We start from the raw sequence: 19,994 nt of genomic DNA, 5'->3' as shown, positions 1-19,994 counted from the left end.
CAACCAAGTATATTTTTCCGTAAAAGATCTGAAGCAATTTATTGACACGCCCAGAAGTTCGTAATACTTTCAAACTCAAAACAAAAATGACGTTACCGGCTTAGCTTAATGTTGACAACCAATGCAAAACTCCATAGGTGAGCTAACAATTAGCATTGGGATGGAACACAAATGGTGAAGCAACACGTGAAGAGATAAAATAGCAATACTCTCATCTCAGCCTAATATTATTGTGGCTAACCGGGGAGCTGAACCCGTCTCCATGTATGGAATATATGTATATATAAATTATATTGCCCCAGGTGGCTTACGTGTATACAAAATTCATTCACTTTATGAAACGCTTATCCACACAAGGGTCTCGGGGGGTGCTGGAGTCTATCCCAACTAACTGGGGTAAACCCTGAATCGGTGGTCAGCCAATCGCAGGGCAGTGTATACAACACAGATACCAATTTGGTGTTATTGAATTAAAGCGAAATAGGATTTCATATCAGATTTTGACAAAATGTGCTATTTTTTCCGTCATTCCTTTAAGCCACTGGATCCCATTGACGGGAAGATATGTCCAATAGTTAGTGGCAGGCAGAAATATTAAACATTGATTTCAAGGGGGATGTATTTGAGAGTGTTTTGAGTGACGAGCGAAGCACCCTCGTATCTCAAGGCACCGTTGTAGTTTTGCCTGGGATTTTTTTTCCATTCCTAGTCAAATATGTGCCAAAATGGGCTCCTTCTCTCTTGCACACCAAGTCAATCCCGTCAATCAGTTCGCACACGAGCACTTGCACTCGGACACCACGGGGTATTGAACAGGGATCCAGGCGCACTTGAGAGCCGCCTTCCTCTGCACGCACCTCCAGCGGAGGAGCGTCAAGTGTTTGGCCTTAGCGGGAGCGCAACGCATACCCTCGGGGAGGGAGCACGAGCGCTTGTTGGAGCAGCGGCCGGCCTTGACGTATCGCGGCCAGAAACGGACGCCCAGGTCGGTCCAGGTATGGAGCACCGGGCAGGCGGCGTACGACCACAACCACATCTGCAGCCGGCGACGGAGCTTCTTGCTCGGCTTCTGCTTCTTGCCCAGCTGCACTTCGAAATCCATGGCGCGGATGTCCTTGGGCATGGGGCCCGAGTCCGACTCCGGGTCCCCGGCGCCCTCGGAGTCCGCCTCGCCACCGTCCTCGTCCAAGTCCGGGAGCAGCGGGGACATGAAGTGGACGTCAAAGTGTCCTCCTAAGGAGGCCCGCAGCTCCGTCTCGTTCAGGTCCTTCTCGCGCGGGTCCAGCAGAGGGTCCGGGTCCTCCTTGAGCTCCACGACCGGGAGGTGGTCGCTGGGCACCGGTCGCAGCAGGAAGTAGTGCTGGCTCCCGGCCCGGGCCAAGAGGAGGGCCAAGAGGAGCAGGCGAGAAAGCCGGGGATGAGGATGAGGATGGGGATGGGGAGCCATCTTCCAAACTTGGCAGGGGGGAAAAGTCCACTTTTTGGGGGGAGCCACGCCAAGTCACGTCACGGGCCGCGACCCGCGTCCAGCCTTATGCCGTTCGTACCGCATGTCGAACGGCGAGCTTCGGGGTCCAGTTGTGACTTATCTTCGGATGACTGTCCTCCCTCCCTCCCTCCCTCCCTCCCTCCATCCCTCCCTCCCTCAGTCCCTCCTCTTCCCCTCTCCTCCTCCCCCTTTTTCACGCACCCAAATAGAAGCAAGTCATCAGTAGCGCACTGTGTGCAGGACGGGCTCTGATGTCATCAGGATGCTGGACCAACCCAGACACACCCCCTACGGGCCACAAAACCCCCCGCCATGCACCACATGCAAAAAAACCAACATACATAAACATGCAACGACAACACAAAACGCAGCAGAAAATCAAACAACCACAGATTCATACAACAGCCCCCAAAACACAAACCAATCACACGAGAGCCCACAAATTAACAATGACAAAGATAATGACACACATTTATCCAAAAACAAAACACAAAAAATAAACAAATAATCAGGCATGCATCACAGACACTCATTACACTTAACACATGCAAATAAGAAAATACAATGAAACTAATGTACACGACCACAAACCAACAACAAGACACTGTATTATTATAATTATTTATTTTTGTATATTTGTATACGTGGCAAGCGAATTTTCCTTATAGGGAAGGAATAAAGAACTATTATATAATATTCTATTCTATAGACAAAAACACAAATCAATACATCTATTAGTTATACAAATTGATTATTATCTACAATATAAAGTAAGTAAAGTATGCAACTGTTAGATTTAACTATAACTCAATTTCTACTCTAGTTGAAGCAATATTCTTAGATTTAACATAGCTGCCTTGGACGCTAATGATCGTCCAATCCGTTTGCAATGGGAAAGCTGGCGCCGATTCATTCGCTGACAGCCTCTTCAAGTTCACTTGGATTGGACGTCTTCGGCTGTCAACGCACTGTATGAGTGAACACTTTTTTTTTCTTCCTGCAGTGGCAACATTGTTGACTTTGGGTGTCCAGAATATTCCACCACGCTTCTCCCGCAAAGTTGTCGTCCAGCAGCAAATTTCACAGGCGGCCGATGAAGGAGGCGCACTTTAGCGTCCGAGTCAGACTTCACCTCCTTCGGTGTTGTCGCTCTGCCCCCAAAACGTGATGTTTTCTTCTTAGGACTCCAGCAAACAATACTTCCTCAACAGAGGTAACGGAACATTCCGCTTCAAATTGGAATCGTTTCGGTCATTTTACGAGCGGCGCCGCTAGATTGTGAAAAGCTGTCGGAGGCTGCCGGGCGATGCGTTGATAAGAAAACTTCCTTTTTCACTCCAGGGCAGACTACCAAATTGAAGGAGAACACGTGAATGTGATTTTTGTGTCTCGTGTTTGCCATATTTGACAGATGTTCTTAGCCATCTATTTTCCGTGTGCGGTCGATTGGTCGCCGGTCTTTTGGTCGCCGTCTTTTGGTTGCTGGTCTTTTGGTCGCGGTCTTTTGGTCGCGGTCTTTTGGTCGCGGTCTTTTGGTCGCGGTCCAAAAGATCGGCAAACAAAAGACCGGCGACCAATCGACCGTGTACCCTATTTTCTGCACAAGGTCGATTTCCATGTTGTGTTTCTGGTTTTTGAACAGCTGAATTTAGAATTTTTAGCCAGTCATATATTGCACGCAAGGATGAAGCAGTCCGGATTTCGTGTTTTAGGGGTGTCAAGCTCACTAAATGAAGTTATAAATTAGACATGAGGAAAATGGACGGCCACATTACGTTTGAGTCTCACGTTCCGGTCGCAGGCCCCTGAATAGTCCACTCCCGCACCCCCCCGACTTAGTAAGTTGGCGGACGTGACTAGTGCAGGTTGTGATGTGATGATATCAAGGGGAAAAAAAAGAATGTTTGTTGTGGCTTGATGGCGAAACGACAGACGAAAATTGGACGCTACACTTGGACGACAAGGCTTCAAAGAGGCACGCACGCATGCGGTTACAAGGTCACACGTGTCCGTTTAGACACACAAGGATAAGACATACTTTGACACAGATTTTAAAGTGACATTTACCCTAACGCTGCATCCATTTTTTTACACCAGGGTTAAGGTAAGGTGTGATAACTTTTTTTTTTTTACACTAAATTTGTGAATGATTATTCGTATTAAGGCAGAATTTTCTTTTTTTTGTATACCAAGCACCCATTAAGTCGTTTGCGCTCTCGCTCTGACCAGCTCCTTGTCTCAAGAGCCAAGTCTCGCCGTGTCAGCGATCCTGTGGCTTGGACCCTCGCTCCCGAATGCCTGGAGCTCACCCCCGAAACCCCCACCCACCCTCGGCGGTGGTGTGATTCCGTCCTCTTCGCACCCACGTGCACGCCTTCCACAACACCACGGTTCGGGAGATAAAGCCAAAATATCACTTTTTTTTGGGCAGATTTAGCGGTTTTAAAAATATGAGTGGGATAATTGACTAATTTTTCAAGTTTGGAATTCATTTTCCATTTTTTTTCCACATCAAATGACCGACATGATCTGGAGCTCACTCAAATAACTCAAATGTTTGCTTTGCAACAAGCTTTTGACTCATCAGCTACTGAACAAAGTCACAGGACATCCCAATCTTTCATTAAAAAAGAAAGATTGGATATCTATCTTTCATCAGAAAAAAGTTTTGTCACTATTCTTTTTTGTTTAGCTATGAGCAGTTGAACATCATAAACACTAGTATAGATCTTTGATAGTGAATAAATTAACAGGTATGTTATAAATCCAAATAAAGCACAATACTCACCAAAGATGCAGATTATTAAATGTGTTAATCTGGCTCTTTTTTCTTTTCAAAGTTTTCTTCCAACCGACCAATCAGGATGAAAACATGCTGTTCGTCAAAACCCTGCAATGTGACCCTGTGAGAATGTATTTAAAATGAGATTAGTTAAAATAATAGATTCACATTTCTAACTCTTTGTTGGCCATGGAAAGCAACAGATATCCAAAAACATTTCTGACTAGAATGGCCAGTAGCAAATAATTATATTTCATGATAAATGTCCAATCCATTTGAATTTAGGGGGGCTTGAATGATTTAGAATGTGAAAGTTTCTGGGGTGCTAGTTTATTCATATGCTGTACTTATATTAGTCAAAATGGATTGGACGTGTAGTTCCGTTGAAAGCAGCCCAAAATTGATTATATAGTTGTGTACGATTGCAGGCAGATTAATTTGACGTAGCAACACAGAAAATCTTAAACCAATTTGACTGAAAATGTTAAGATTTTTACACAGACAATCTACAAATCCTAATTAAAATAAATATAATCGATAAATGGCAGTGATGGGGAGCAAAGGGAATCAACCGATATTGTTGGGCAACTTTCAGTAGCCGGCATCCCTCGAGAGTCGAGGGATTCCACGCTGAAAAGGTGAAAGAACCCCCCGGAATGTTTTGGGAATAAATCAAGAAGAGAAGACGACGCGGCGTCTGAATCCCAAATTCAGCGAGCGCCCGGCACATTCCATGCGCTTCCACGCAGATTTGTTGACCCGTCACCATCCCAAATTCCATCAGCTTTTATTCCAGAATGTGCACACATTAAAAAGTGTGTGTGTGTGTGTGGGGGACACGTGAACAATCTGTGCTCCTTGGAAAATTAAATAACACGACGAGTGGGTCAAAACAACCAAAAACAAACCAAGTGAAGCGTCAGCGAGAAGTCAGAAGACGACAACGCAAACACAAACAAACGTCCTGAGCCGAGCGCCGCATGCCAGTTGAAGCAGACAGAGCACGTCATGCCAACGACAAAAGAGCACAAAAGGAAAACTACGAGCGCCACCGGAGTAGAAAAATACTTCCATGCTTTAGTGGTGCCTTCGAGAGACGAACTTAGTCGTGACGAGAATTGCAAAAATCGGAGAAATTTCAACATCCGAAACCACACGTGGGAATAATGGACACTTATGATAAATTCATCGTCAGCATTGACGGTAAAAGACGTCCATTATGACTCAGTCAAAATGGATTAGACGTCTATGGCCGTCAATCATTGTGAATGGCTTGAAGAGACAAACAACCCTTTTAATGAATGAAAAATAGTTGCATTTTCCTGATGTGTAAAAGTGGCGCAAAATGTAAAAAGCTAGAAAATGGTAATATTTAGCCAATCCTATGCGAGTATCCCAAATTGCCCGCCTTCAATGTGATGTCATTGATACCCATTATCACACTATCAATGTATATGCACGTAGGTGCAAATGACATCACAAAATGGAAACACTGGCAATTAGTGTCATTTTGTCATGCATTTTTTTTCTAACAGACCTCAAAGATTTCCATGCTTAAATATTCTGAGCAACCATCTTTTTTTTAAATACTAGTTGTTTGTCTCTCTCAATCATTCATTCCCACAGAAAGTTTCCAATTGGAACTCCCTTAACAAAACTCCATTACATCAGAAATGTATACAGTTACTTCAAGTAATCGAAAACCCATCGTCGTAATTTACAACTCTGATGACATTTCTTCAGATTTTTTTGTTGTTGTTGGTGGAAATGTTCCATTCCTGCTTACATTGATTATCATCTGTGTAACAGTCGACGCCGGGAGGAATCCGAGGCTTGGCCAAGTTGAACCAGCAACTTTAGTTTTTTTTCTACGATCTACGCAAAAGGTAGGAAAGACGACGAGACGTGCGAACGCTGAGCTTGTGACTTTGGGAGGACAAAAAGTGGCAGATGCAGCGATTTCCAGCGGCAGTCAAAGTGGTTCCGGGAACGACAATAAGGTCCCTTGTTTCGCTCGGGACCAGCGTTTTCTCCAAAGGGATGTCCTAACGTCATCAGGAGTCAGTCCCGAGTTCCAGTTTTATGGCCAACACAGTGTCTGAAGTACTGATACAAGATCTGGTCCCGGTCCAACCGATGGCGTCAAGGCTAAAGACAAAAGTCTCTTCGGAGAAAAGTGGCTACCGCAGAAATGTTCATCTTTTCAGGGATTGTCGAACAGGGCGTGTTCATCAAGAGAAAGTGAAAAAGGGGAAAGTGGTTACCTTAAAAGATCAGCCAAACATGTCGGAAGGGGTGTGCGTTGGTGGGAGGCGGGGCTAAAGTGTTCACATGAACACGGATGTTTAAAGTGACCTGTTCTACGAAGCTCTGGTGGACAACGCGTGGTCGGGGGGCCTAAAGCGTGCTGCTGAGAATCTCTGACACTTGTGTATTGGTTTGGTCGTCCGAGTCAACGTCCTGCGCGGCCGCCCCTCGCGGGTCCTCGTCAACGCTTCGCGACCCCGCCACCCCCTCCGGGTCCTTGCCGGCCTCCACGAAGATCCTTCTCACGTGAGGCCTCTGTTCCTTTAGCCGGCCTTTGCGGCTTTCGAGCACGCAATCGTTGCGGTTGACGTAAGTGGCGCCCCGAGTCGGGGGCAGTGGCGGCGGATCTTTGGGCGGCGGCAGGTCCGGGTCACGCTGCTTTGTGTAGACGCCCTCGGATAGAGACCCGGAGTGGCTCTCCCCGCTGTGTCCCTTTAGCCACCGGTGTGGCCCGCTGAAATACTGGCCTCGGTGGCTCCTGGAGAGCAGCTTGCGCTTAGAAGGGGGGTTTGGGACGGTCCTCGGTAGGGGGGCGCCTCCCTCCTGTTGTGTCCTGGATAGCGAGAGACCCTCCAGTGTCTTGGTGGTGCTGTACAGTGCCGGGCAAAGGGGCAGGGACAGCGGGAGGTCTCCCGAGATGCGGGGGGACAACGGGGTGGATGGCGACACGGGGAGGGCTCGGGGTAAAGAGGGAGAGCGAGGGAGGGTGTACGGGAAGGCGGAGATATCTTTGGAGAGGACAGCCACGAAACCCTCCTTTGCGGGGGGGTCCTTCATGGCCGTGGACAGTGGGAGCTCCTTCGCAGGGAGGGTGCTGTACCTGAACAATGAAAGATGACACTCATTGAGAATGTCTGAAGGTCAATTCGCGAAACCGGTTTTGGACATTGACCTGAGCTCGTGGATTTGAAGCACATCAGGGGCGCTTCCCCCCAGCGAGTGCATGGCCTGCTGGGACAGGTCCTGGGGGGGCGAGTAGAGCAGGTCCAGCTCACGGGGGCTCAAGGCGTCACTGGAATCGTAGTCGCTGTCCGTCGGGAGGAAAACCTCGGAGGAACCGTCCTCGTCCGAGCCCAGCAGCGAGTCTGGGAGCAGAGGAAAGTGAACCAGGAAAAATAAATACAAGATTTTCCGCAATTACAAGGTGCACAAATGGCTTATCTTCAAATGTGTTTCATATATAAGGCGCACTGGATTATAAAACTCAGCAGTAGTAGCAGTAGTAGTAATAGGGGATTGTGTTATACACTCACTAGATGGAGTTGTAGTAGTAGTAGTGTTTAGGATTTGTGTTATACATAAACTAAATGAAGCTATGCTAAAGGGAATTTCATAAAATGATTAACCAATATTGATCCGTATACAAAGGTGCATCGGATTAGAGAAAATACTTTTGAGGAAAAAAAAGTCTTAGTTGCGCCTTATAGAGCGGAAAATACGGTACTTTGATGTGAGACAGGGAAACTCTTGATGACAATAATGACGCTGACCGTTTATGGCCTTCCTCCTGAACAGTTCCGGCGAGGGCGATGGTGAGGGCACGTAGTCCATGTTGGACGAGGTGGAGTCCGTCTTCTGCTGGTTGCAGTCATTTTCCGGGGAGCTGGCGTCCACCAGGCAGGTGACGGGAACGCCGCCGTGGGGGTGTTTGTAGCGGGCGTACTGCAGAGCGTCGGTCAACCAGCGAAGGTCTCGCCGCGTCTCGTCTAGTTGCTGCGGAACACCCAGAAAATACAAATGTTTCATGATTTAAAAAAAACTAAAAACACACGACGGGTGACCATCAGGTTTTTGAGCTATTAGCAGTCACCTGCTGGATTTTTTAATGAGATGAAATTTGTACTGCGCATCCAACATGCAAATACTAAAGTACAAAAAGTAATTACTTTTCATGAGAGTTTTTTTTTAAACTAACTCCAGTGTTCCATTTGTGTAAAAAATGTTTCATACCAAAACGTTAAAATTTCAAATGAATGCCAAAAAAAATAAGAGCAATGTGGACCATGCAAAATGGAGAGTTCTGAAGTGTAAAAAAAGAAACAAATAACCCAATACTGTCATGGAGGCAACAACATTTAAAGGAAAAGTTGAAAAAGACATGAAACAAAGCATTTTTTGGCAATTATCTGCCTGTCATACACATGCGGCGAGACCAGGATGACTGTGGTGGAAAGAATGTAGAGGCTGCGAGTCAGGGTTGGGGTCCCTTAGCGAGATGCCATCGTCAATCAAGACCCCTTCAAATAATTAAAATAACTACAGCAAACCGCAGCTATATTATCATTTTAAGGTTTGCTTCCAGTATAGTCTGAATTTAGAGTAGCGCTTCACCATAGTACAATTTTGTGCCACATGTCTGCTGTAGTGGTGTCCAAACTATAGCCCGGGGGCCATTTGTGGCACGCTGCCCAGTTTTAATTGGCCCGCAGCAAATAAAGAAAATATCGTTGAATATGGCCGACAAAGAAATCGTAAATACAGCCTACATTGTGTTGGATTTTTCAACTTTAACGCTAAGGGGAGATAGTCGTTTAAAAAAGCCTCTCTGTTATTTACAATTAATAGTGTCTTACACTAATCTATTTAAAAAATGAGTAATAATCCAATCCGATGTCTTGATTGCAATTTTCTTGCCTTTTTTGCGGTCACTGGACCTTTTCTCTTTGTTCTGGAAAGTTCGTTTCAGTAGTGTAATTAAATATATAGCTATATAACTGCTATCAAATGATTAACATTGTTAATGGTGATGGATCCCATGCAGTCCACAGATAAATTCTAATGAATTAATTTATTATTATTATTATAGAATATTACTATAATATCCTTAAACCTCAAGATTAAATTTGTTGCTGGGAGCAATGATCGTGTTCAAAACGTATTGGACGTCTATTACCGCTGAAGGAAGCCAACAACAAAATAACGTTTAATTTAACCCATTTACGTCGTATACAATAATAACACCATTTACTCACTTTCATCACACGACCGTTGGAATGTGACGCGTGCGCGACCATGTGCGCGAGTGCAGACGGCGTCGGTCGCCTGTCTGAGCGCCGCATATTTTCCTCCCTCAACGTGTGGCGAGTCTAAACAAACTGTCCAATTAGACCACATCACGTCATCTTCACACTAAACCCACTTTCAAGCACGCATACACGCGCGCACTAACTGTGTGCATATTAGTCTATGTGGGGGCCAGACACATTTCTATGAGAACTACTTGACCTGATGAAAACTTTCGCGCTTGTTCACCTTCACCTGACAAACTAAACTTCGTTCAAATGGCGCGAAATACCCAGACGGACACGCGTGCCGGTGAGAAAGACACGACACACATGCGCACACACACCATTATTTTGTATGATCGCCCCCCCAACCCCTTCTTGACATTCCCCTCTCTGACCAATTTGTGGTTTAGGGGGTGGGCACTTTTTTCCAGACTTTAAAATCACAACGAGACAAATCGGGCACACACACACGGCTGCTCCGGGAGCGCACACTTGTGGTTTTGTGGTCGGTGTCCATTAACGGCGGCGGCAGTGGCGCGCTGGTTGACTTTTTTTTTTTGCGCCCGTCGTGACAGCCGACCGGAGAAGATTTTTAAGATGGGGACATGAAGGAACATTTCTCTTCTTCATGGCTCCCACTCGGCACTTTTTAAACATAGATATGGTGACAACTTAGTGATGTGAAAATGTGCAATTGTTCTCCCAAGTAGCTCCCGTTCTCCTGGAAAGACTATTTGTAAGATGTGTGAATACTTAACTTGACTTCTAAGCTAAGTAGGAGACATCGCTTGGCTAATTTTTTTCCTTTGTTTTAGGAGGGGAGGTGGATGAATGGTACTGTAAAAACAAAGTATGTATAATGGAAGTTTCGCAGAAAGGAAAGATGATAAAGTTCTGGTAAATGGCGAACGTAAAAAACAACTTGCGTCAAATTTGAGTCCTTGAATTAAGTTCTCGATGGCATCTGTTACCTGGATATAGTCCAATATAAGCTGATGTCTCTGCTTGGCGCTTGCCACCTCGACGTCCGTGATGGCCTCCCGCAATGCCTGCTGGGTAATGAGGGCGTCCAGGTCCAGCACGGAGGACAAACGGCAGTACAAGTTGATGAACTTCTCCTTGTAGGTTGAGAAGTGTACTGAGGAGAAGACAAATGAGCACAAGTGTGATGAAGAATGCCTTTTTTTTTTTTTACATTTTTTATTTTTTTTCTCTTACCGAGCTCAAACATCTGCAGCGGCAGGTGCAGAAATCCTGACAGCGGCGTGTAAGGGTTGGACTGACCGGGAGCCGAGCAGACGTCATCGGCGGCGGGTAGAAGCAGCAGGAAGCAGACCCCGTGACCCAGCTCCACCACTTCCTGGCTGTACAGGCGGAAGTGGCGGGCCTGTGAAGACGAAGTTTGTTTTGAAGAACATTTTGACTGGAAGGAGAACATTTTTTTAGGTGATTAGTATAAGGATGACAGATAAAATCACCTGGTGTAGAGGGAGGTTGAGGTTCTTGAGCAGAGATTTGATGGCCGTCTGGAGCTCGTAGTAGAGTAACGGCGCGTGACTTTCCGACATGGGCCGAACCTCCTCACCGCTGGGGTCCTTGTCGCCGGTTTCTGACAGCGAGCGAATCCAATCCCACTCCTCCCTAATGAGGCAAATTTCAAGTTTGAAATGTGACGTGTACAGAGTGAGATGATTCAGGATCTCCTGTTCAAACAGACTGAATAAGTTGAAAAAGTTATGAAATGACACACCAAAGGATAGCAGGCTTATTCTGGGCGTGACATCTACGTGGAGAGTAGCTGAGAAAGGAAGACTAAAAAAGATCTAATTTCATTACTAAGCTTTTTCTGTCCAAAAATATGCTCTCCCATCGTTTTAAAGTCACTTGTGGTAAAAAATCATAGCACCTTCAAGTATTATGTCAAAAAAATAATAAGAAAAACTCTTTTCTTTAGGTTTTCTAACCAACTGCCCAAAGTGAGTTTACTTCAGCTTAACCTCCGTCTGCACAAGACGCTTCGCCAGCATATGCTCCCATTTGTGAAGGACACCCTGACAAAACCTTCATACGTTTCGGTGTTATGGCAGCAAACGAACAGATGGACTGTTCCGGAACATTTTGTTCAAAGGAGTGACAGTGGAGACGAGGTGAAGAACATTCAAATGTGTCATCGGGAAAGCGAATGTGATTAAGATGGTGGACGTTACGCCGGAGAGTCCCGAAGGTTGTTTTAGACTGGCAATGTTCAGATGACTCATACTCAGAAAGACGTAACAAGGAGCGAAAAAATAAATAAACAGCAACTGAATCAAGCCTTTTTCTATAGTTAGCGCTTATTACATTGACACTTGAAATGAAGTCTATTTTGAGCATCATTGACACCAGATTAGTATTACCTGTGGATCTTCCTTGATTATTGCCATTAACCGATTTTTCAATTTTTCTCCAGCAAGGGTAGACATATTATAATTTGTCACTGAAGACTTCATCAAGACTGCCAATCGAAATATTCACCGCAGCCTTCATGACTTAGGAGAGATACAAAAAGGTGGGCTAAAGATGTAAGAGCAAACAACGCGGAAAAGAAAGAAACCCAGAAAAAGCGCAATAATTATAATAACAAACCCAGAGATATAGATGTGCAGACGACTATTATTATCATTAGACGTCTGTGTTTGGCGGAATATAGTCAGTAATTTGTAGGGGAAATTTTAATTTACAAAAGACACAGAGACTTAGTAAGTATGGAAGACCAGGTCTGCAAAACTTGAATCAAATGGATGGATAGAGTTACATTTAAATGTACTGAGGCAAACATGCTAAATCACGAAAACCCCACTCTAACTAATAGCTTAGTTTAAAAAAATCCCACATACTTTGAGACATTGGAGTTTTCTCGTACACGAGAGTGGCAAAGCATGTTGGGGGTCCGCTGGGAAACCAGAACCCTGATCTGGTCCACCGAACTGCTGAGCTTGAGGTAGCCCAGGTAGAGACCCGGGGCAAGACGCTGGGTGCTGCGCCGTTGGTATGCCACAATGTCCTGGAAAGGACCCGAATATACATTAAAAAAGCATAAAATACATTTGAAAACTGTTTCCGCACATAAACCAATGCAACGTTGACTTTTTGATTTTTTTGTAAAAGACTTTTTTCTAAAAATGAATTCACCATGAACTTATTCAATCTTTTCAGACAGTAGGAATAACTAAGTCTAATGTTCGTCCAATCCATTTTGACCTGGCATGTTCGCTGCCAGCCCCTCCCAGTTGAAATAGATTGGACGTCTATCGGTCAATGGCACAATGAATCAGGAAACAAATTTAAAAAATAAATCAAATATTCCCTGGGCGCACCTGGATGGTGATGATGAGAATATCGAGGGCGTAGGGCTCCTCGGGCGTTGACAGCGACTTCCTCTGACTCTGCAGTTTGGCCACTTGCATCCACTTCCCGCTGAAGAGCGAGTGCTGGCTTTCCGCATCGCGGACGGTAACCAACAACACGTTGCCGTGGCGATCCTTGATGGGCTCGTAATGGACGCGGCCCAGGTTGTGAGTACCCAGGAGGTTCTGCAGCTGCCCCGCGGCGTTTAGCATCTTGTGGCGCGCCTGAAGGGTGGACGACGACGACATGGACACTGAGGTGCTTGAACGCAGCCATCGGATGTCCTCCCACATGCAGGACAACTGCGGAAGACCAAAGGTTTAGTTCAAACTTAGACCTGGTTATGAAATCGTATTGATGAGTTTTTTTATTCCTTGTATTTTCTTTTTAAAATGTATTTCCTGCTCGCCAGGAATTACCCAAAATGCACCGAAAGGAGCCCCCATATTTTCTTCCCACATAGCACACGCATGTGGTTCCTTTATTGCTTTGTAGAAGCAGACATGCTTGCACAAAAGTGGATCAAGTGCTGCTTAGAAGTAGTAGTTAAGAAAATTGTTGACAACAGGAAAAAGTAAAGCCGTGTTCATTCACACGACTGTAAAATGGAAAGAATAGAAGCAATTAACTTGAAGCTAAGGGTAAGAAAGATTTCAAGTGTGTCAAATCTATTGTAATCGCGTCAGCCAAGTGCAGGTGAGAGAATGGAAATCTAGCGACAATTTGTTCATTATTCCGTGAGAATGATTTTGCCTTTGTTTCATGGTGTATTTGTTACTTAGTACTTGGGGGCTGAGAGCATAAAGACGGGGCGGGGGATTTGTGCACTTTTATTCCAGGATAGAAATAGTGGTTAGTTTTGTTCATTTAACAATATGAACAAATTTCAAACATTCTTTGAGTTTCTTCAATTATCAGTAATTAGTACAGTTGCCATTAAAAAGTTGTCGGAAGAAAAAAAATACCTTAAGAATTTGTCAAAGCATGACTTTTACCATAATGAAAGTCTGCAACTCACTTTGATTTAGCAACTCGGAATGCAGAAGTGAGAAGATCATTCCGAGTAATACAATTTATTGCTTTGACGTGAAGCCAAACCAACAAAAATCTAACCTTAGTGAACCACAGGAAGTCCTGCATGAGGGAGCTGCTGTAAGAGTCGTCCACCTCCACGATGGGGATCATGTCCTCGGCCGTCACCAGTAAACTGTCCTTGTGGTAGAACACGGCTGCCAAGTAGATCCCCCTAAAGCAAGGGCAAGTTAATAAATCACTATGTAGAGTAGCAAAGTCGACTATTCCTACCAAAACATACAATCAAATTGCCTGATTTCTTAGTTTTTTGGTATTTCTTTGACTCGGACCGCAATACCACCTATAATTGATAATCCCTTTTGCTCATTTATTCCTTATCTGGGCTGCTCATCCACACAGGTGTGCTAGAGTGTCTTCCAGCCAACAAGGGGTCGTAGGCAAGGACAATTTAGGGCAGGGGTCGGGAACCTTTTTGATGGAAAGAGCCATAAACAATTCATATTTTTTAAATGTTAATCCTTGAGAGCCATGCTCTGAATTTAAAAGTCAACATACATGAAAATGTGTGCCTTTTTAGTCACTTCACCACTTTTAAAGTACAAAAAGTCTCAGAATTCTTTTGACAACATTGTTACGCTGTTGCTAATCAATGAATATCAATGAGAAAATCCATGCAAAAGAGTGTAATGAAAAAAAAAAATGATTATAAGGCGCTGGGGTAGTGTCAATGCCATAATACCAACGTAACGCTCCTATTCCTGCGCTTTCTCACCAGCAGTTTCCATAGTTTACCTCATAGGTTAGTGGAGAGCCATATGCACCCATCAAAAGAGCCATATGTGGCTCCCGAGCCATAGGTTCCCTACCCCTGATTTAGGGTGTTCAACTAGCCTAGCATGCATGTTTTTGAGATGTGGGAGGAAACTGGAGTGCCCGGAATAAACTCATGCATGAAAAGAACATGCAAACTTTGCACAGATAGGACAGAACCTACCATGGATTGAACCTTTGGATATCTATTCGCGTCAATAGCAGGCAAAGAGTTAAAACACATCTCTCGAGGAACCTAAACAAACCTTTTTAGTGTCTTCACAAACTTGTTTGAGGAGTTGAAAAGATGTTTGAGGCTTCTGGAGACAGACTGCTTCCTGCTCGTGTTCTGCAGCTTGGAAGGGTCTGCACAAAATAGACAAGCAAGAAAAAGCTCCATTACAGTTTTGAAGACATTGCATGTGTTTTTACAAGGTCGCCGTAGCAGAGTCACTCTCCCATGATGGCACATCTGACTGGACGCGAGCTTATCGAGTGGAGCTGTCTATATCTTTTTTTTTTCCCCCCTTCCTCTATCGCCCCTGCTGCCCGCGGTCGTCCAGTGATGCCAATCTCTGAAATCACAGAAGGCCTTTTGAGCCAGTGTAATTAAGCGTGGTCAAATTCCCGTCCTGTAAACGGACGTCAGACGTCTGATGCTCACAAGCCAAGCGCGCAGAGATGGCTGACGCTGGTATGCAACGTGGGTGACTTTATCACTGAGCGAGTAAAAACAATGCTTGGAAATGTTGTATTTTTTTCTTCTTCTTAGAAACGCAACAAGCTGCTTTGAAAGCTGGCGTGAACATAATTAACAGTAGAAGACGAAGAACATGTAAAAAAAAAAGGCAATCAGTGACTAACCTGAGGTTTTGATGCTAGCTGTTATATGAAGAATACACTTGAATCACAAGTGGATTTGTGGTTAATACATGAAGGATGCCAGCTGTACGTTTATGTCCTTTAAACTAACCTTTAAATCTAATGCAACCAAATGGTCCCGATAATGACTTTTTGTACTCGTGAAAGATCCACTGTATGTAAAAACAACGTTTATCGGTATACTAAATGGTCATCAGAATGCTTTTAGTCTTAACTGACATTTTGAAATATTATTTACTCTAAGTGATGCTGTGGTTTGCATTTTTTTTAAATTATGTGTATTCTTTTCTACTGGATTTTGTAAAGACAACCTTGGGGTGGCAATAAATAAATGTTTTCTAATATGTTTGATATATTTTCTTAGGTCCGGGAGTTTATGATGGAGCCAACGTTAACTTTTCACTTTGGAAAGGTCGCTCAGCATTCACACAGCATCTCAAAAGCATTTTTTGTGCAGAACACAGGTTGAAAAATACAAGTAATTGAACATGGCGAGTACTTTGCGCTTTCCCCTCACAGAGTTCCGTGTGAAAACGGCATGAAATTGCAGCTTTGCATCTGCCAATCAACTTGATGCTCATCTTAAATATATACACAGAGGCACCTAGACTTGACCAGCGATCAGCTTCAAGGTTTTTTTTCCCAAAAATCCATGTTGCAAACCATGGATTAGTCCATTTATTGTTGCAAACTACAAGTTAGCCCAGGGAAATACACAAATGCAAAATGAGGGCACTTGCGAGATCCTTAAATTTGCACACCCTTGCTTTCAACTGAGATGAAACACGGCATCTCATCCACACACACACACACATGTGAACAGGCGAACCCACCCCCTGCTCCGAGGCCCAACAAGTGTCGCCGAAGAGAACAAAGTGAAGCAGTTGTCAACGAAATAAACGCCTTCGCGCCTCTGTCTCGTTAATCAAGCCAGCGCAATGGTGTTTTTTCGCGTCTCACTCCAACGCAAACTCATTTCTTTATTTATTCAGAGTGACTGCACAGTAGGTCCCCGGTGAACTCTTGTCATATTATCCACTTGTCAAAGCCAGTTAGCCTTCCCGCAGCTCAGAAATCATAGAGACCTTTTAAAGGCTCCCTTTCTGGCTCACATAGCAGCCTATGTTCGCGTGCGTCTGCGTGTGTGTGCGCTTTTCAATGGCCTGTTGGAAAAGCTGCCGGAGCCTCGGGCGCCGCTCCAACTCGGCTGGTGAAAATGTTTCATGTGAGTGCGAGCGGCTGTTTATGACAGATGACTCTATATGTAGAGAATATGTATATTATACACTAACGCGCTCCTGAATGACAGCTCGTAATTGAAAAAAAAAAAACCTTATAACGTGAGCGTTCGGTGGGTCGTGCTCACCTCCGCAGCAGTAATGCGAATGCGTCGCTCTGACTTGCTGGAGCAGGCGCTCCATAACCTCCACGTGGCTGCGCCTCCTGGGCTCGCGGCCGTTACATTCTCGCCAATCTGAAGGGGAAAATGAAAAAAGGAAAAACATCAAAGGCGTTCGAGCGTACGGCGCAGACACAGACGTGAGACGACTTCATCCGCACGCTCCGTAAATCAACGTCCTGGCAAAGGCAGCAAATATTTGCCGATTTTATGACACGTCTTGGTCATCAAAGAAATGGCGTAAGATGAATGTGGTGCAGTAAAAGCGAAATACGTAATTCTGTTTTTACAATACGATGTGATGAGACACACGTCAGATTCATTTGAGTTAGGGTAGCCGCCATTGAATGTGCCAGGGACAGCGATTGATGTCCAATCTATTTTGAGCGGGTAGTAAGGCAGAGTAGCTGTGTTGTTAATGTAAAAACAGTCTATCAACATTAACAGCAGCCAATAACTTAAGCCATTGTATTACATACTAATTAGGGGTTTAAAATTCCATTTATTAGAAGGCTGTCGGAAATATAATCTGTCAGAGCCTTGGCAGGATTTAAGTTGCTAACTAACCTTGGCAAAATTGTAGCTAAAAAAACACCAAAAATATAATTAGGTTAGGCTAAATTAGGCCATAAGACAAAACAAAAAAATATTCTCAGACCAAAACACAAGTGGGCCACCATTCAAAAACATTCTTCATTATATATTATTTGTTAATTTCTCATTTTTAAACAATTCTTTACATCGCTTTATTTTATTGAGTATATTTTGTATCACCCATGTTTTAAAAAAATATATATGTTCTTCATTTTTGTTTTTTGTTACTATTAAATGTATTCATTTTAAATGGTTTATATTTACATTGCCCCCACTAGCCCCACAATATAACTACAATTTGATGCCTAGTAGGAGGCCGCAAAATATCATCCAATGAGTCGCAATGGCCCCCAAGCCGCAAGTTGAGACCCCTGAATTAGAATAGCAGACATACTATGCTATCATGCCAAAGTGATGAGGCAATGCACAAAGAAAATTGTATTTTAAGTGGAAAAAAATCGACGACTTAATAAAGAAAATCATTTAATTAATGCTGTTTAGTGGAGTGGGATGATTGTGTGCGCAGTGTGTATGTTTATGTAGCAATTTGTTTAGTGAATATCCCTGAGGTGGGTGTGTTGGCACTGGCTCACAGTCCTCTTTACATCTGTTCCACTTGGACATTAGTGGAGTGAGTGCAAAAACATACGCCTACACAGTAGGTCCCTTTGCGCTTCTGGCAAAAGCAGACAAAAACATACATACATACAATATTCAGAAACATCCAAAACTGCTGACTCACACACAACGTCGCCGCACGCACACACAAAAGCGGGCATGTAAATGTATGTTTTCTTATTTTGGGTGCATAAAGTGGGCAAAGTGGGAGGATGAACCTACTGGAAGGAGCAGCGGACGGCGGCAAGGAGCACGCGGGTGGACCCCAACCCTTCATATTGTAGGCCGACACGCGCACGTAGTACAGACGACCCTGAGGAAAAAACACCAAAAGATAAGGGGCAACGTTTATAATGATTATAGAGTGAAGAGTGTGAGGAGTTCCCTACAGTGGTGAGGTTGCTGATGGTGCATTTGAGGCTCTGCAGGTTCTCCAGAAGCATCTCTCCAGCGAGCAGTGAGAAATCCTTCAAGCAGCTCCACTCCACTGCGGACACACACACACACACACAAACACCAGCAAATGATTCATTTGTCTTGTGATCCTTAAATCAATAGTTCCCCCCCTGAAATGATGAGGTGGTCATTAGCCTTGTGATTGCTGTATTCCAGGCTAATTGACCAATTATGGCTCAAAGCTACCAACTGTCCAGACTTTAAAAAAAAAAAATCTGTGCATTGTCATCGCTAGATTACAAACTCCTGTATTTGACCACAGGGGAGTAAATAGTCAAGGCCTGTCACAATATCCTTTAAGTACCCTTCTGTACCTTTGTACTTGGTCACGACGGTCGAGTTGAGATTGTGCGGTTCTTGAAAGGTGACGGTTAACGTGACGCTACTGCTCACGGTCAGACGGACCAGCGTGGGAGCCTCTGGGGTACCTGGACACCAAAATCATCTTTCCTACTGCATAATATACAGATATCATGAGCATAATTGATCATGTTGTGCTCATGTTAACCTGTTTAGGGCTAGTCTTAGTACATTACAATGTCCTGTGCTTTGTGCTTAAGTTTTATGTGGAAAAAGTCTTCAAACGGTGGCATTATCTCACGTGCTTGCTGGAATCCGCTCTTCATGCGCTTGTACAGCTTGCACCTCCACTCCCAGGCCCGAAGCTGCTTGTCCTTGTGGCAGGCCTCCAGCGACAGGCCGTCTTTCTGCGCCCGCGCGCATAGATCCGCGGCGCGCTGCTCCGCCTCCGCTACCAGTGTCTCCAGGTGAGCCTCGCGACTCTCCACCATTCCGACTGCATCGGACAAACAGTTAGCTTTCAATGTCGATTATTCACAGATTTATATGACAATTACTATACCAAAAGAAAAATGGGAAATATTTAACATATTTGTTTGTACTATTTATTCAAAAGAATATACATTCTCTACTTTCTGGAGTCTTCAATGAAGGTAGAATTTTAATTTTTGAATTACGGTAATCAAAGGACAATGACAGTTACAGTATATAACTCTATAGTTTTCATATTTCTAACTTTCCTTCATCCCAATGTACATTTACAGCTGATGTTAAAACTTGATTAGTCAATTTACCGCAAAGATGTTAAATGGAACAGTAAAAAACGTGATTAGTCAATTTACCGCAAAGAACTTGGTGATTAATCAACGACCAAAATCCCGTAATCGTTTGTGTCGCCGGACGTTTGGTCGCCGGACGTTTGGTCAC

At 44.3% G+C, this 19,994-nt stretch overlaps 2 protein-coding genes across 2 annotated transcripts in view; both read right to left on the bottom strand.

The window, feature by feature from the left end:
* Window positions 1–55: 55 nt before the first annotated feature.
* On the bottom strand, window positions 56–1,550 carry nog3 (noggin 3). The gene has a single exon (XM_077626309.1). It carries the CDS (start codon window positions 1,445–1,447, stop codon window positions 767–769), a length of 681 nt encoding a protein of 226 aa, XP_077482435.1. The 5' UTR covers window positions 1,448–1,550; the 3' UTR covers window positions 56–766.
* A 3,491-nt stretch (window positions 1,551–5,041) lies between these two features.
* ankfn1a (ankyrin repeat and fibronectin type III domain containing 1a) overlaps window positions 5,042–19,994 on the bottom strand; it is a 38,099-nt gene continuing 23,146 nt past the window's right edge. Inside the window, exons 11-25 of the mRNA XM_077626454.1 lie at window positions 19,369–19,563; window positions 19,082–19,195; window positions 18,701–18,798; window positions 18,534–18,624; window positions 17,067–17,174; window positions 15,085–15,184; window positions 14,087–14,219; window positions 12,943–13,275; window positions 12,463–12,629; window positions 11,065–11,227; window positions 10,805–10,973; window positions 10,558–10,724; window positions 8,069–8,291; window positions 7,471–7,663; window positions 5,042–7,398 (exon numbers count right to left, since the gene is read on the bottom strand). Of these exons, the coding sequence (XP_077482580.1) occupies window positions 6,669–7,398; window positions 7,471–7,663; window positions 8,069–8,291; window positions 10,558–10,724; window positions 10,805–10,973; window positions 11,065–11,227; window positions 12,463–12,629; window positions 12,943–13,275; window positions 14,087–14,219; window positions 15,085–15,184; window positions 17,067–17,174; window positions 18,534–18,624; window positions 18,701–18,798; window positions 19,082–19,195; window positions 19,369–19,563 (2,984 nt within the window). The 3' untranslated portion in view covers window positions 5,042–6,668. The remainder of the gene's footprint in view (window positions 7,399–7,470; window positions 7,664–8,068; window positions 8,292–10,557; window positions 10,725–10,804; window positions 10,974–11,064; window positions 11,228–12,462; window positions 12,630–12,942; window positions 13,276–14,086; window positions 14,220–15,084; window positions 15,185–17,066; window positions 17,175–18,533; window positions 18,625–18,700; window positions 18,799–19,081; window positions 19,196–19,368; window positions 19,564–19,994) is intronic.

Source organism: Stigmatopora argus, chromosome 18 (genome assembly GCF_051989625.1).
Source record: "Stigmatopora argus isolate UIUO_Sarg chromosome 18, RoL_Sarg_1.0, whole genome shotgun sequence".
NCBI classification, from domain to species: Eukaryota; Metazoa; Chordata; class Actinopteri; order Syngnathiformes; family Syngnathidae; genus Stigmatopora; species Stigmatopora argus.
The sequence above is the reverse complement of the archived record's forward strand: the minus strand, read 5'-3'. Positions and strand labels throughout refer to the sequence as shown.